Genomic DNA, 16,647 nt, shown 5'->3' with positions numbered 1-16,647 from the left:
TTCACTATCCAAACAGGGCCTAAGTCAAATAATGAATTATAAGTTTGAGAAATTCTATACATCAACCACTATTCACTTTCATACCCATACTTATGATTTTTTTTTCATAAGTAGAAAGAGTATTTTTTATAGGGTGTGAAGTGTGAAATAGTGAATGATAACTGATGTACAGAATTTTTCTATAAGTTTTAGCGTATAAGTTTTATTGTGTTCGATTTATTTATAGACTTCACAGTTCACACTCGTCTACCATGTATATCAAGAGTTGGGAAAGAGAAAATCTTATAAACGGTCCGGCTGTTCAATCCAAAAAAATAGCCTTCCAATAAAAACATGCCACGTACGCTGTCCATGGCATCTATGTTGTGACCGCACCACAGCAGAATCCCAATCTCATGAATCCCCCTTCGTTCGTTCCCCCTCTCTCCTTCGCTCCCCCTTCGACATTCAGCTGCAGCATTCTCACCCCTCGCCCACCATTGGCCACCCGCAGAGAAGCCCCTCGCCCACCCGTAGCCTAGTCCCCCTTCGTTCCCCCTTCGTTCCCTCTCTCTCATTCACTCCCCTCGCATGAGTCGCAGCACCCTCGCCCAGCCCCTCACCCACCCGCAGCCCCTTCAACTACCATCGGCTCTCAGCAAGCACTGAACAAAATCGTAGCGGCCCCTCGCCCACCTACAGCCCCGCCCACCATCGGCCACCTATCGGCAAACACAAAAAAAAAAAAAAAAAAAAGAATCACACCATTGAAGACCATTCTTTGAGCTTTGCAATTTTGTTGGATAATCTCGAATTTATGGTTGTGAATTAGAACTCTCTTGCAACAATGGTTGGATTTGTTAGAATTCTCTTGTATTAATACTTGGATTCTGTTAGAACTCTCTTGGGTTGAATGTTTGTATTCATGAAAGCACAAATGAGCTACAAACTGTATTAATGGTTGAATTAAAAGGAAAACACAACAGGTGTTTGAAGAAAAGCTCAAATGAGCCACAAACTGAGTTGGTAGTGTTGTTCACATAAATAACATAAATGGTCCCCATTTTCTTGGTAGATATCATCATTAATAGTTAGCTAGCAATATTGGCATGCCATAGACAATAAAAGTGGTGATATTGAAAAATAATATGTAAGACACGAGCCTCGCAAATTTAGGCATAGAATGGAACTAAAAGTTTAAGAATGGAGCTTTATGGAATAGCACATATACTACTTTTCACAAGAGAAATCTTTGAGGGATTCCCACCAAGTTCCTCAAAGAGAACCAGCAGATTTGGACTAGGCTTGATGTAAAGTGACCAAAACTAAAGAGCACTAAATCTATTGGGTATGATTTGAATGATTTGATTAACGAAGCACTTAAAGATTACATTTTACTTCAGGATTTGATTTCATCAATAAAGCACCCAAAGAGTTCTTTTTATTTCAAGATGACTTAGTCCACACAGGGTTCCTAACCCTTTTCTCATCCTGTGTTGATTAATTAGATGAGTTACCCCAGAATAGAATAGTCTGATGATAAGTTATCATAGGTTGAGGTATCTCCCATTAGAATTGAAGTAGCAGATACCACCTTATTTACTAAATAGTGCTTGGAACCTTGGATTGTTTCAAGCTTCTTAGGATAATGGCTGTCATTTGTTTTGTGCTTTCCATTTCCATATCTATTGTTACCAAGTTAAGAAGTTGAAGACTTGTGGGATTGCCTTTTTTTGCTTAAACTTTGCACAAAAAACCTAGCAAATTGTTTTTCATGCTGTGGTGGCACTGATGAAATAAACCATTTTCCCTATGGAGACAAAAGTAGTTGCAGGGCATGTGGCTGCCAATACAATTAGGCTTTTGATTGCTGGTCCCAAGCAGGTTCTTTGATTGGGATGTCTGGTCAAAACATTGAGAAATTGAGAAATTCCTCTGGAGCCACAATTACAAATATTGCTTCAAATCAACTGCCTTTGTGTGCTTCTGCTCATGAATCAGATCAAGGGAAAACCAATTTTTTCCATTTCTGGCTCATAAAAGTCTAGCTTCTTGTAGCTGCTACTTTTAATTATTTAGTGCTTCAGACCTTGTTTCATTGTGTTTTTTTTTTCTTGATAAGTAACTTTATTTCATTTTTTTTTCCTGATAGGAAACTTTATTTCATTTCTTTTTTCCTGATAGGAAACAAGAATGCCCCTACCAACCTGCATACCTTCGACCCCAATAGACCCATTTTCTTGTTACTGCATGCACTGCTAGCTCTCAGACTTAGTGCTTACTTTCTTCCATATTTTCCAGGTTCTCATCCCGGTTCAAATTCTTGGACTGCAAGAGGGGAAGACAAAACTATTTTGGAACTAGAGGGTACTTCATGAACTTGTTGCGATTGAGCAAGCCAAATTTAAAGCAATGGAGAAGAATTATAGTAGAACCTTAAAAGTATTGTTGTTGTCATGGTTTATTTTTATTCTAATGAACATGTGATGGTGAATGTAATGGAAATGTGATGACTGGTGTGGGAATGTAATGGACTGTGCTGAATATAATGAAAATGTTGAATGTTGTTCTTTTTATGTAAATGGTGAATGTTGTTCTTGCTTAGTAAATGGTGAATGTTATTCTTTTTATTTTTATTTTTATGTAATAGATGTTTCATACAAAGATTACCAATCTAGACAACAAAGTTTCAAACCATAAAAAATACTAGATCAAGACAAGACATAATCACATTAAAAGATAGTTTTAAAACATTCGAAATTACATAGAATAATAAATCCACTCTCAGTTACATCCATTCTTAGTTAAAGACTATGAAAGAAAAGTAGCAAAGCTTCAATCCACTCTTCAACCCTTCAATCCTCTCTACTCTTCAAAGTTCACAATCTATTATATTCTTCCCTGTCATATCAAAATAAAGAGGGATTAAATTAACTTGCAGTAAATTTTTTTTAAATTAACTATCCATAACAAAGGAGACAGGAGACAAAAAAATTTCATACTACACTTAAGCAACTTCACTAAGAATCCAAATTTAGCTCAATGTTGTCAGACCGCAACCTAAGATCCCTACATAAAACACAACAAAACACAAAAAATATTAACTTCTTCGATTAAAGACCAAAAAATAAAACACAGATATTAATAAGGTATTATACCTCACTGAAGGACAATTGTTCCTCACATGTCCTTCATTCTTACAAATGCTACAACGCATTTTCTTTGTTGTTTGAGTTTCTTTTGGATTTTTTGCTCTCAAAGACTTTGGTCGTCCTTTTGTTGGCACCCGTGGAGGATCCGTGACCGTCTGTGGAAAGTTCGATATAACTTGACTTCTTATCATCTGAAAATCATTAGTTGGCACCTCTCGACATGGAAAATTTATTTCCTCAGTATCTACATCATCTTCCATCAGAAGTAACTCTTTGTGAACCTTTTCTAATGTAAGAGAGAGGTGGTTTAATTTTTTTGTTGATTGCGACCCAAGTTCTGCAATGTCATAAAATTGCATCATCAACTTATTTTTTTCTCAAAAGCTGATCATCTTGTGTCAAGACTTGCCCTTCAAAATGTGGTATGTCTGGAATAGGTCGACTCTTAGCATTAACAGTCCATCTTACTAGAACATACTGCTATGACAGTCTATCTAACTTCGATTTCGTGGCAAGGACACATAGGATATGCCTATAGAGAATCCTCATAAACTCAAATATGTGGCATGTACATGTTGCATGTTCTTCACCACTCTCGAATGTCACATAATAAAGAGGTGTTTTTTTGCCATAAGGTGCCACTCCATATGTCTTCCTTCCGCCCTCTTTGGAATTTTTTGTTGATTTGTACCGTTGACTATTAAAAAGCTCTTCTTGGAAGATCATGAAAAACTTTCTTATATAAACTATAGCCGCCTCCTCTTCAATTTTATGACATGTTTTCAATATCGCCCGTGTAGATTTTTTCTGCACATCCTTCTCTTTATCTTTAAAATAACGTGCATCTATAGCTTTCTCATATTGATGCACAAAGTCACTAACCATAATGCTTGACCAAACATAATCCTTGAAAAACTTGTTCTTGCTTTCACTCCTTTGAGTTGTTGACATACCGGCACAGAATGTTGAACGAAGGTAAGCCGGAACCCACTTATCACGTCAACTGTAAAGATTTTACAGCCAATTATTTTCTCCTAGTCCATACTTCACTAATATCGAACTCTATTCCTCTTCAAACTCATCAGTTGCAATTGTCTCATGTATACAATGACGAAAATCTTTTTGAAAGTCTGGAAACTTGTTATACACATGAGACAAGTGTTCTGGAAATTTCTGTAAAATATGCTACAATCACAACCGGTGAGTTGTATTTAGAAATACCTCTGCAATGGCCTTGGCCATGGCTTTGTCATCATCAGTAATTATGGTTGAAGGGGCACGCCCAAGTATTGCCTATTGTCATGTTCTCAATAACCATATATATGATTCGGCTGTTTCATTAATTAACAAAGCACAACCAAACATTATGGTTTAGTGATGATGGTTAACTCCAGAAAACGGCACAAATGGCATCTTATAAATATTGGTCAGGTAGGTGGCATCGAATGTGACAACATCCCCAAAATATTGGTATGCAGCTCTCGATCGGGCATCTGCCCAAAAAAAACTTCTCATGCACCCATCCTTATCAACTTGCATGGAGTACACAAAGCCGTGTTCTTTGCATTGTCGATCAAGAAAGTAGGCGTATAACCTTTGTGCATCCCCCTCAAATAATTTTCTCATTTTGTTTCCTAAGTAATTTTCAACATCCTTACCAATACAATCAATATTAAAGTCTCCACCTGATTCTTTACTTAATGCCAACATTATTTTCCTTGTTGGTACACTGGACTCATTCAAAGTCATAATAAGTTTTTTTTGGACTTTAGTAACTCCCTTATGTCCACGGAGCAAACTCGTACTTCTCGGTGTAAGTAAAATATGGTTATGTTCAAGTATAAACTTTTTAACTATCCATTTTTCACCATCTTTTTTTATTCCCATCAAAGTTTTACATCCAATCTTTGTCTCAGCAGGTTCAGGAATTGTTCGTTCTTTTTGTTTCTGACTTTCCTGCCGGTATCCTTCCCTTGAATAAACATAGTCGACTGCAACTAGTTTTTTCTCATCTTTTGACAAACAAGTATGGTTGGTGCGAATTGCAAAACAATTTCGTCTTGCATATGCCTTGTAAAATACTTGGGCGTCTTCCACGTCGTCAAATACCATACCAATGAATGGCCCCATAGGACCACTACTCAAACATGGGTTTAACACATTGACTCCATCATCCATACTCATTTCATTTTCGACATTCACTCCATCTTCTAAATTCACTATATCTTCGACATTCACTCCATCTTCCAAATTCACTCCCTCTTCCCTACATTGTTCTTCTACACTTTCAACCTCAAGTCCTGCATTCTCAACTTCTTGACAATCTTCATACATCTGTAATGATATACATGATATTTACGTTATGAAATGAAAAGTTGTAAAGAAAAACTAGATAATAATAATTTAATTTAAAAGATAAGGAATTTCTCATCCAAACAAGTAAATTATTATAAGTACCTATTTTTTTATTTTCAGACTCTAAGTACTATTGCTTTCAACAAATACTTTCTGTGCATAAGACTTGAAATGCTTTTTGTGCCTACCCTTTTATTTCCAAATTCATTTGACTACCAGACAAACTTTCAACAAATGTTTTTTGTGCATAAAACTCAAAAGTTCTCAAAAGCGGAACACCATGATGTCAGCTTGAAAACAGAAAACTGCAGAAAATAGAAATATCGGCTAAAAATATATATCGACTGAAAGGATTGAAAACTGAAAATAAATTGAAAACTAAAATATCGGCAACAAACTGAAGAACCTAGCTTTGAACAGATTCCATTGACCTCTAATATTCTAATGGTCTTGTGTTTGGTTTCATACTATGAAAATAATAGATTGCTGTTGATGAGAAAGAGATGGAGAGGGAGATTTCTGCATCTACGAACACATCTCCTACCCGAGAACCATAGGAAAAACCCCAATTTGAAAATTACCATGAAAGTGGCTGAGGGGACGGGCGGCGATGACGGACGACAGCGACGGACGACGGAGATAAGGTTGTTGAAGTGCACTCCTGCGGCAGCTGATGAGAAAGAAACTGTTGAAGTATTTCGGGTGTGAATACTGAATAGGGCTCGAATCAATATGATGTAATAAGTTTCATGCTGATTTGATAGACTTGTTTACGTGTCTTAATTTTAACTAAAGGCTGTTAAGGCCACAAAGACAGCCCGACCAGTCCAAAGAGGACCTGGGATGAAAATCTCGCTTGTACAATAATGAATTATTGTAAAATATGATGTGACTAAATAATTAATCAACGAGTGGAAAACATTTTCAATACCAAAATAATTTGTTTGAAAATAAGTTAAATTAAAGAATGATTATTAAGGAGTTTATAATGTTATTTAAAAATTAATATCTATTTATGTAAAAATATCAAAATTTTAAAAATTAAAAATTTATTTATTTAAAATATTTAAATGAGTTACATAAACACCGCAAAATACACAGTGGCAAATACAAAAATATAGAAAAATTTTATTCATTATTCTCATATCATATTACATTTTATTTTTTAATTTTTTTTATGATGAGTAGATGAATTTAATTATATTAAAAAGAATAAAATAAAACAATTTATAAAAATATGAAAAAATAAAAATAAATGTGTTTTATGATTTGTGATGCGAGAGAATGATGAGTATCAAGCCAAATATAAGAGTATTGGTATTGGCTTCATCAAAAGCCTAGTCAAATGCAAAATACAACTTATTTCTTTTAAACACAACTGTATTGAATTAGTTAAAAGATAAATAGAAAACTTTGAGTTACAATAAAACACTCTTTTTCTTCATATTTAGAGTGATATCGTCCACAACCAAATGTGTTTTTTATTCTGATTTAATCCCAAAACCATCTTTTTATTTTTCATGTGCAGGTACCGATAAAGGTAAACAAGTACTTGAGATATAGTGATGGAATGAGAGTCATTAAATTTGGCAAGTAATAATTATAATAAACAAGTAATAGATGATAAGGCTATAGAAGTATGACGTGGGTAATTAAGTTGAAAAAAAAAATTAGTTGAGAGATAATAATTTAAGTTTTAAATTAAATTATTAATATACATATGATTATATATGAAAAATATATTATTATTTTGATAAATTACTATATAAGATTTTGGATTTATTAAAAACATATATTTTCGTCAAATTTTGAAGATGGTTTTTATGGAGAGAATGACAATGCTCTAACATCTCTCACAATCACAGTGCCCCCTCACTCAAGCAAAGCACAGATTCACCCAACTCGGGGAGTTCGCACCGACGAGTCCCTATGGAAAGCCAGGAAGGAACTCAGGAGTTACATCTCGTGCTTGCGCACAAGCTCTTCCTTCTGAGGCGCCCGGACGTCCAGGACATCGAAAAGGTCCGCCTCAAAGAGGAGGTCTTCGCCATCGTTAAAGCCGATGGTAACTATCGATTCTCACCCAGCTTCACAATCTCATTTCTCCGTTTCCTTCTCACAAAACGGTCTTTATCTTTTTTTTTTTTTTTTTTTTTTTTTTTTTTTTTTTTTTTCCTGCATCGTGCAGATATGGCTCCGTTATATGAAACCCTTGTTGCCGATTCGGTGTTGGAGAAAGATCAGGGCGTTCTGGACTCGATGCGCGTGAAGATCGACGAGGAGCTCATTTGGCAAAATCCTTGTTTTTCATTCGAATTGGTGACAAGGTACATAAATTTCATTACTTATTGCTCTTGAAAAGTATTGCCTGCTTATAATGGTGTCACTTACTAAAAAACAAACACACAAAAAAATGGCTTCTAATTTTCACATCTAATTGCTTCCCTTCATAAACCCAGGATAAAGCATTGGAACAACTCAGGGTGACAGAAAACAAAACAGTTGAAGTTGGGCAAAAGATGGACTTGGTGTTCTATACGCTGCAGCTTGGTTTTTTCTACATGGATTTTGATCTAATTTCCAAAAGCATTGATAAAGCAAAGAGGTAACTAACATGAAATTTCCGACAATGCTCCGTATTTCTCTTTTTTCTTGAAGTTGGGGTGAAAAATGGAAGCATGAGTCATTGAATTCTAACTGTTTGCTTAATGGTGCCAGCTTGTTTGAAGAGGGTGGAGATCGGGAAAGGAAGAATCGGCTGAAGGTGTATGAAGGCTTGCACTGCATGTCCACTCGAAACTTCAAGAACGCAGCGACTCTATTTTTGGATTCTATTTCAACCTTCACCACTTATGAACTTTTTCCATATGACACCTTCATATTCTACACTGTTCTTGCAAGCATCATATCCTTGGATAGAGTTTTATTGAAGCAAATGGTATTGGGCTCTCCCCACTGCATCATTATGATTTAATGAAGTAATAACATTTTCTTTTTCTACTTCTGAGCAAGTTGTGTGCTAGTAATTTTACGAATTACTATTGACCTTGTTAGGTAGTGGATGCTCCAGTGATCTTGACAGTGATTGGAAAAATCCCGCATCTTTCAGGGTTTTTGAACTCTTTGTATATATAAATCATTTTTCTCAGCATTTGGTGAGTGGAGATCTAATTTGTTCTGTGATCTTTTACACAAAAATTGAATATGTTAAGAACTAGAAGTTCTTTTGGTTTCTCCGCACGGACTGTGCTCCTTGGCAGTATTTTCCATGATTTTTATCCATTTGGGGTTTGTAAAAATTGTGTGATATGGGATAAGAGCCCCTCCTAGTTGCAGCTGTTGATTTGTTCATAAATTGTCTGATTTTCTCAATATCTCAAAACTAATGTTTTGGATTTTATTTTCAGCTGGTCTGGCGGAGCAAAGAAAATTGGACCGCTATTTGCATCTACACTTCAGGTAATATATGAGGGAGGTCAGAACTGTTGTTTATTCCCAGTTCTTGGAATCCTATAACAGTGTTACGATTGAAGCAATGGCCAAGGCATTTGGAGTTACGGTGGAGTTTATTGATCTGTGAGTATTCAAATTTCATTGGTGCTATTATTTGTAATCTAATTTAAAAAAAACTCGGATTTTCTTTTGAGACACTAGTGTATTTAATCGAGTTACTTAGCCACCCTCGTCTATTATAGGGAGCTCTCACGATTTATTGCAGCAGGGAAGCTTCATTGCAAGATCGATAAAGTTGTAGGTGTTCTCGAGACCAATCGTCCAGATGCAAAGACTGCTCTTTACCAATCAACTATAAGGCAAGGGGACTTCCTATTAAACCGGATCCAGAAGCTGTCTCGTGTTATAGATCTATGAAGTATTCCCTTCCCATGCAATTTGGAAAATGGCGTCAAAATTTGCGCGCGCGCGCGCGCACACAGTTATATACGATAAACCTGACATTTTCACTTAGCTTAGATGCCACAAACAGGTTTATGTTTCTTTCGACCACTGGAAACCAATATTAGAATTGTTCACTTATCATTTATGATGAAAGGAGGTGGTTGGTTGATTTTGTCAAAGAAAGTTATTAGATTGAGGAAGCTTGGTGGTGATGGTGTCATTGCAGTTAATGTGGACCCATTTCCTTTCATTTCATGGAGCATGACAACAGGCATGGGGCTGCTACTCACTATCACGAGACCTACTGCTATGTTTTCTGTGGTGGTGTGTTATGTGAGGATGATGAATAGTGTTGTTTTCGTGTAAAGTTAAATACCTGAATTGCAGTCCAAGGAAACTAGTCAAAAAAGTCTAAATAACATACTGATATGTACCTTATACTCCACTTCTAAAAAGAAGCAAAGAAAAAGAAAAAGGAGGAGAGTCAATATTATAAAGTCGTACCATCACCCAATGAAGTTAGCAAATTAAGCAATACGTTACCCTCAATGCCCTGATTAATCCGGTATCTCTGAAGTGATTATTAAGGTTGTGTTTGGATGTTGAAGTGAGTTGAATTGAGTTAAGTTGAGTTGAGATGATAGAATATTGTTAAAATATTATTTTTTAATATTATTATTATTTTGGGATTTGAGAAAGTTGAATTATTTATTATATTTTGTATTGGGATTTGAAAAAGTTGTAATAATGAATTGAGATGAGTTGAGATGATTTATAGTTTCAAACGAAGCCTAACATTTCGAACTCTTAATACTCAACAATAGGGCATCCACTGAGACTTATTATGGAATCTTAGTATTAATTTACTGTTTTTTTAGTTACAAAGGCATGATAGAATTAATTAACATATTATTTATCAATTCGCCCTTATAATTGGAAAATGGAGAGACAAAATTATAAATTCGCAAAATACAATATGGTCTTTTCCAAGCACCAAATACTTTGATATCTTGCTTTATGAGGAATTTTACATAGAAGTCTTATACTACACACCTTTACCTAATCAACATGTGATTTATCAAATTTATTCTTCTGTTTTATGCTTAAATATGTGTTTAAATAGAATGACAAAAATGACAAATCACATGTTGATTAGACAAAGGTGTGTGGTGTAAGGTTTACTTGTAACATTTCTCATTTTGATGTAATTGTATACAAAGAGGTAAAGTTATGAGTAGTTACTAACGGCTCATAAGAAATATGAAAGTATTTGCTTTTTTTTAGCTCAATGAAATGTTGTTCTTGGGAAGAAAAGAAAAGAAACAATCGAACAGGCAACACACTGTAAAACAAAGGACAAGGAACAAAGTAAAAAACAGGGGAGAGACGGTGGCCCATGGGTCCAGCTTCCCGGCAGGAAACGTTTTAGCAATCCAACAAGCAAAAGACATACAAGGCAAGCAAAACAAACCTCATACGTTTTCACTAAGATCTCGCTAAGATTTAGAACAGTGAGTGAGAGCTTTGGTTTCTCAGCCACAATTCACGAATGTAATGGATAGCACTCCCACCCAAACCATGCACTGATTTGGTACATGCGTGGACAGGCGCACCACAACGAAAACCACTATGCTACCTCCTCTTGATTTCAAGGGTATTCAAGAAAAGTTCTCCTCCCATTTCAGACCTTGGCACCGCTCCTTTCAGTTCTGGGTACGAACCGCTGATATCTACACTGGCTACAAGGTCTTACTCTCTCTCCCTCTCTATGCATGATGTGCCTTTATGTGTGGATGCTTGTCTTTTTAAGAATCCGAGTGGGTTTATTTTTCCTTTTTGCTTGGGATTTCTTAGGCGTTTCAGCTTCGAGTGAGTTTCGAAAAGGATGTGCAAAAGCAAGAGGCAATGTGGGAAAGACAACATGAACTCGCGGCTGAGAAGATATATGCCATGTGCTTCGACCTCGGTGGATTTTTCCTCAAGGTACTTCAAAAGTTTTCCCTTCTAATTTCACATACGTACTTTCTCATGTGTTTCTGAATTTGAATTAAGGCGAAGGTCTGGCCTAATTAAAATGGGTTGTGGTCTATTTTCTTTGCCGGGTTCATATTGTCCTGTCTCATTTGTTCTCTCTGTTGTTTGTCAACTTCAAATCTGGATATTACTGCTTAGGATCTTAATCGGTTATCTTCTGGGAAAAATGATCTGTAATTATCGGCTTTGTGACTTAACCCATGGATTGGGAAGTTGGAAAGCCATAATTTATATGGGCTATGGTCCACTTGTCTTGCGATTATTCTCTATGGTTTGCCTTCTGCTCCATCTCTGGTTATTATCCAATTGGGTTTCTCGTTTGTGATAGCTTTTATGATATGAATTTTGGTGGATATTGATAAATTTTGTTTTATAAACGTCTTGGATATGAGCTGCAAATCAGGTTGCTCAAATTGTGGGGAAGCCTGACTTAGCCCCGGCAGCATGGGTGAGAAGGCTTGTGACCCTATGTGATCGAGCTCCTGCGACCCCATTTACCGACGTACAACTTGTGCTGGAGAAGGAGTTTGGTCGAAGTATTACTGAAATATTTGAAAGATTTGATGTGGATCCTATCGGTTCGGCTTCAATTGCCCAGGTACCTCTATCCATGTGAAATTTCTTGCTGGCTATCATGTGGAGTGGCATGAGGCACAAAGTGTGGTCATGATATGTGCTGAGATAATAACCACTTTGCACACACCCATAAACGAGCAAACAAACGAACTGACACTCCCACAGAGAAACTTTTTCTAGTTAATGCACACAATTACTTGTCAAAGTAAATCATTGAACCGGCCACAACAACCGACATTTAGAGTGAAGCATGTTGATTTGATAATATTTTCTCGGGCTGAGCCAACTTTCCTACTAATACTATAGATTTTATGATATTATGAACCTCAAATAACTATGCAGCAGAACATTGGCAGCACATTTTTATGCTTTTGAGCTGGAGCTTGTAATACCCAACTTTTTGTATTGTTTTTAACCTCCAATGTTTGTATGGCTTTCATAAATTAATTCTCGTTTTTCTTCTTGTTTCAGTTTATTATGAAGTCTAATTTAATTTGATGTCAAAGTTTAAAAGCTGTTTCAATCTGTGGCTTTTCTAAGTTCCACAGTGCTCCATTGTCACGGTCCATTTTATCCTTTTCTTTCACATTTCATTCTCTGTCAGGATGGCTGTTCAGTAGTGGAGTGAATCATATTGGAAGACTCCTAACTTTGCACATGACATGTCTTTTATGCTCAAATTAGGTACACCGAGCAAGATTGAGAGGTGATAAGAGTGATGTTGTTGTTAAGGTGAGAGAAGGTGGACTAATGTATGGCTCCATATTGTCTTCAGTATTAACTTGTTTGGGCATTTGATAGGTGCAACATCCTGGAGTTCAGGATCTGATGATGACAGACATCCATAACTTGCAAGCTTTTGCGTTATATATGCAAAAGACAGACATCAAATTTGATCTGTACTCAGTAACTAAGGAAATGGAGAAACAGGTCCCCAGAATTTCTTTACTGGTTTTTGTTGTTGTTTTCTCCTTCTCTCTCTCTCTCTCTGGTTTGGTTTTTGCCCGACATCTGAAGACAATAGTTGCCTGAAAAGATGGTGTTCTTTGTTGAGTCTGGTTCTTAGTTGTGGAGGTCTTTGATTCTTAATTGTTGAAGTTATGCTATACTAAAACTGAATCGCCCCAGGTTATATAAATGTAGTATTTCTTCTTTTGTGACCTTGAATCTGGCCATCAATTTCTGGATGCTAATTCTTTGTCCTTTATGCCATTCAAGATTGGATATGAATTTGACTTCGCCAGGGAGGCCAATGCTATGGAAAGGATTCGACATTTTCTATATGAGAACAACAAAAAACCTCCTGTTTTGGTTCCACGAGTGATACGGGATATGGTCAGCAGGTATATGCTTCATGTGGTCAGGACTTGCAAACATGGATGATAATTAAGTTATTTGGGGATCCAGTGTTGGCATTGAGAAACATCGTAAATGAAAATAGAACGTATTAAGTTATGGAACTAGCCATAAAGACGCCAAAAATTGCTATAACTTTGTCCCTATGTTACAGTCCATCACTAACTGAGAGTCCTCTGAGTGATGTTGAACGTGTTTTTTTACCTATAGAAAAATGTCCCTCTATTGCATCTGTAAATTCCACTTGATCAATTTCTGGTATTGATGGTCGGTATAATTTTATTTGATATACCTTTTAGTAATAAATTTTTTCTCTGTTTGGTTAGGAGGGCCTTAGTGATGGAATATATTGATGGAATTCCAATCCTGAACCTTGGTGATGAAATAGCGAAAAGAGGGATAGATCCTGGTGGTAAGATTGCAGTGGTGGCAAAGCGGTAAGCATCTAGACTATCCCTGAGAGCATGGAGTCCTTTTTCCATATTAATTTGGGTATAAAAGTAGCTGTTAAGTGCTTATAAAGTTCTATTTATTTATTTATTTTCTTGTTATTTATTTAACTTCAAGTCTCTTTCATTTTAACTTGAGCCATTCAATGATTCTGACTAAATGTAACTTTCTTTAAATCTCTTATTTTCTTGAAAGGTGACTTCTTGTTTGCTGATAGCATAATTTTTTTTCTTGCCTTCCTTTTTAAAGTCATAATTCTTTATATATTTTTTCCTAGATCAATTCCTTTTGAAGAGTCCCTTTTTTGAACTTGTAACATATGTTTGTCTGAAATCAAGTTTTCGTGTTTCTAAGCCTTCATGAATTTTTACGTAAACTTGCTCTATTTCCTTTGCAACCAATCACTTATGAGCCATTTTTTTTTTTTTTTTTTCCTGGCTCACCTTTCTAATGATGAAGTAGATATCATCTTCTTCGAGGTGATGGAGCAAGAATACTTATATTTTCTGTAACTACAGGAAAATCCTCGAAAGTTTGACACTAGCATACGGTCAAATGATACTGAAGAGTGGTTTCTTCCATGCCGATCCCCATCCGGGAAATATTCTGATCTGTAAAGGTTCAGAGGCAAGTACGCAAGCAATAACAGTTTCCTTTAAATCATTCGTTCTGTTATCTTGATATACATGCTCCTCATTTTTCTACTTATGGTCTTCTTTAAAATCAATCGCTTAAAGAAGAAAGAATATTTAAAAAGCTAATAATAAGAAAAGAAGAAAGAATATATCAAACTAATTAAACCTCAGTTTTCCATTGTTATATTAGCATGACAAACTGGTGTCTTTTTGCCCCCAAGTTAGGTTGGCTTGCTAGACTATGGGCAAGTGAAGGATCTCCCAGAAAATTTGAGGCTTGGTTATGCTAATCTTGTTATTGCCATTGCTGATAGTGATCCTATAAGGGTGTCTGAGAGCTACAGGTAGGTACCAAGGCATTCCCTGTTAATTGTTTACTTTGTATCCGATGAATTGCGAGTTGGCTTGCCAGGAAGCATACTGCAAACTGTTGTGCTGCAAACTAAAAAGTTTTGAATCTGGCACAAATGGAGATTCAAATGGAATAAGAGGAAATGAGAGATTTAACACCCTAATTACAGATTGCTATAATTTAACTGGCAGCTAGATTTGATAAATGAAAGGTTTGAATCCAATTCATGAGATGGCGGTGATCATTAGCCAAGCATGGACATAATGTGCTATTTTCTTCAGATTCATTAGAAACACCTATAGAAAAAAGTGATAAATGTCAGGTTTATGCAACCAGTTCTGTTTTTGTGAAATATGGCTCGGTGGGAGATGATGTTCAAGAAATTTTTGAGGTTTTATTGGTTTTGACTGCTATTTTTGTATCTAATTGATTTCTCCTACTTCATAGGGAGATGGGCATTGATACCTTAAGCAAATGTGAAAATGAACAGCTGGAATTGCTGAAGTTAGCAGAGACGATGTTTGATACAAAACTACCACCAGGAGTAATGATGCTACAACCTTTCTCAGAAGAGTCTTCAATAAAAAAAATTGCTGTTCAGGTATGTGTTAGACTCCGACCTTTCATCAATTATCCATGGTACTTTGCTTTTTGGACAATTCTGCTTGAAGGATGTGCGCTTGCATGCATGCTCAGGGGCACATTCACAAATGCCCCCACCCACCTGCCCAACCACACAGTTTTTATTTATATGTTTACCTACTGTCTAGTATAGACATTACTTTAAGTTTTTTCAACTTTCTTTTCCCCATTTCAATTAAAACGTTTGGATGTATCAAGAAACCAGACAGAAGTAAAATCATGTTATGCTGCTACATTTTCTTCTGATCTACTACATTGTATCATTATTGGGACTTGGCTATGGCAGGCTTTTCCAGAAGAACTTTTTTCTGTACTTCGGACGGTGCATCTCTTGAGAGGACTTAGTGTTGGTCTTGGAATCAACTACTCTTGTGCAGAACAGTGGAAACCCATTGCAGAAGAAGCTTTGTATCGTGCAGGCAGGTTAAAAGGTGACTATTCTGAACTTATATGTTTAATAATGGGCGTACATTGGTACACTGCATGGCAAGGATTTTTCTTTCTGCAATGCCATTTTGGCGTTTGAATGCTTAGCTTACGTATTTTAACATTCTCAACCGGCCCTATTACAGGCAAGGACATCAAGCCTCGGACTCGTAGGCGCAGTTTCTTAAGAAGATTATTGCAAAGTGACTAGCTGGCTTGCTGACATGAGGAGACATGAATCGATTTCCTGATATTCTAATTAAACATTTCCTATTTGTTTAACTAAAAAAAAATATAGAGGGAGAGGGGGATATGAGGGGGGTTGCTCAATCCATGTGTTGCATATGTTCAATCATGTGATATTGTTTACGATCACTGCAGGCACCATGCGTGCTGAAAATGCATTTTGGAGTTGTGAGTTCTCTAATGATCTCTCTCTCTCTCTCTCTCTCAATGAACTAGTGTTTTTTTTTCCCTTTTTAACACTCTTGAGACGTTTGCTCAGTAGATTGGATAATAATAACAAGGGTCGAGCTTCTATTAGCTCGACTTCAGTTTTGTTTATTTAATAAATGAGTTATCCGTGAACATTGATTTTGGTTCAAAAATTAAATATGTCAAATACATATAAATCTGACTCCGTCGGTTTGAAAACATAATTGTTCTCAAATATTCACAAAAGAAAAACTCTGGAGGCAATTACTTTTGCGCACTCCTTGTGCATGAAAAAGAGCTGGCATGGCAGCTAGAAAATAAGACGGTGTAACGGTCAAATGAAAAGGGGTTGGGTTAT

At 36.2% G+C, this 16,647-nt stretch overlaps 1 protein-coding gene and 1 pseudogene across 2 annotated transcripts; both read left to right on the top strand.

The window, feature by feature from the left end:
• The first annotated feature begins 7,288 nt into the window (after positions 1-7,288).
• On the top strand, positions 7,289-9,750 carry LOC121268781 (annotated as a pseudogene).
• Positions 9,751-10,800: 1,050 nt separating this feature from the next.
• Positions 10,801-16,332, top strand: LOC121234840 (uncharacterized protein in hydrogenase 1 5'region). Of its 2 annotated transcripts, XM_041130960.1 has the most exons (12): positions 10,801-11,129; positions 11,238-11,366; positions 11,821-12,015; positions 12,678-12,725; positions 12,795-12,923; positions 13,212-13,336; positions 13,676-13,786; positions 14,318-14,426; positions 14,660-14,778; positions 15,234-15,387; positions 15,715-15,859; positions 16,001-16,332. In XM_041130960.1, the coding sequence occupies exons 1-12, from the start codon at positions 11,013-11,015 to the stop codon at positions 16,063-16,065; spliced, it is 1,446 nt and encodes a 481-aa protein (XP_040986894.1). In that variant the 5' UTR covers positions 10,801-11,012; the 3' UTR covers positions 16,066-16,332. The 2 variants fall into 2 exon arrangements, with proteins under 2 accessions (XP_040986894.1, XP_040986895.1); XM_041130961.1 differs by lacking the exons at positions 12,678-12,725; positions 12,795-12,923.
• The last annotated feature ends 315 nt before the right edge of the window (positions 16,333-16,647 follow it).

The sequence above is a fragment of the Juglans microcarpa x Juglans regia genome, chromosome 6D (assembly GCF_004785595.1).
Source record: "Juglans microcarpa x Juglans regia isolate MS1-56 chromosome 6D, Jm3101_v1.0, whole genome shotgun sequence".
Classification (NCBI taxonomy): domain Eukaryota; kingdom Viridiplantae; phylum Streptophyta; class Magnoliopsida; order Fagales; family Juglandaceae; genus Juglans; species Juglans microcarpa x Juglans regia.
The sequence above is the reverse complement of the archived record's forward strand: the minus strand, read 5'-3'. Positions and strand labels throughout refer to the sequence as shown.

Excerpts from the sequence above, each read along its gene's own strand:
- LOC121234840 (XM_041130960.1), top strand. The coding sequence starts at position 11,013 with ATGCTACCTCCTCTTGATTTCAAGGGTATTCAAGAAAAGTTCTCCTCC. Across the intron at positions 13,787-14,317 it reads ATTGCAGTGGTGGCAAAGCG|GAAAATCCTCGAAAGTTTGA; the intron begins GTAAGCATCTAG and ends CTGTAACTACAG. Across the intron at positions 15,860-16,000 it reads TCGTGCAGGCAGGTTAAAAG|GCAAGGACATCAAGCCTCGG; the intron begins GTGACTATTCTG and ends GCCCTATTACAG.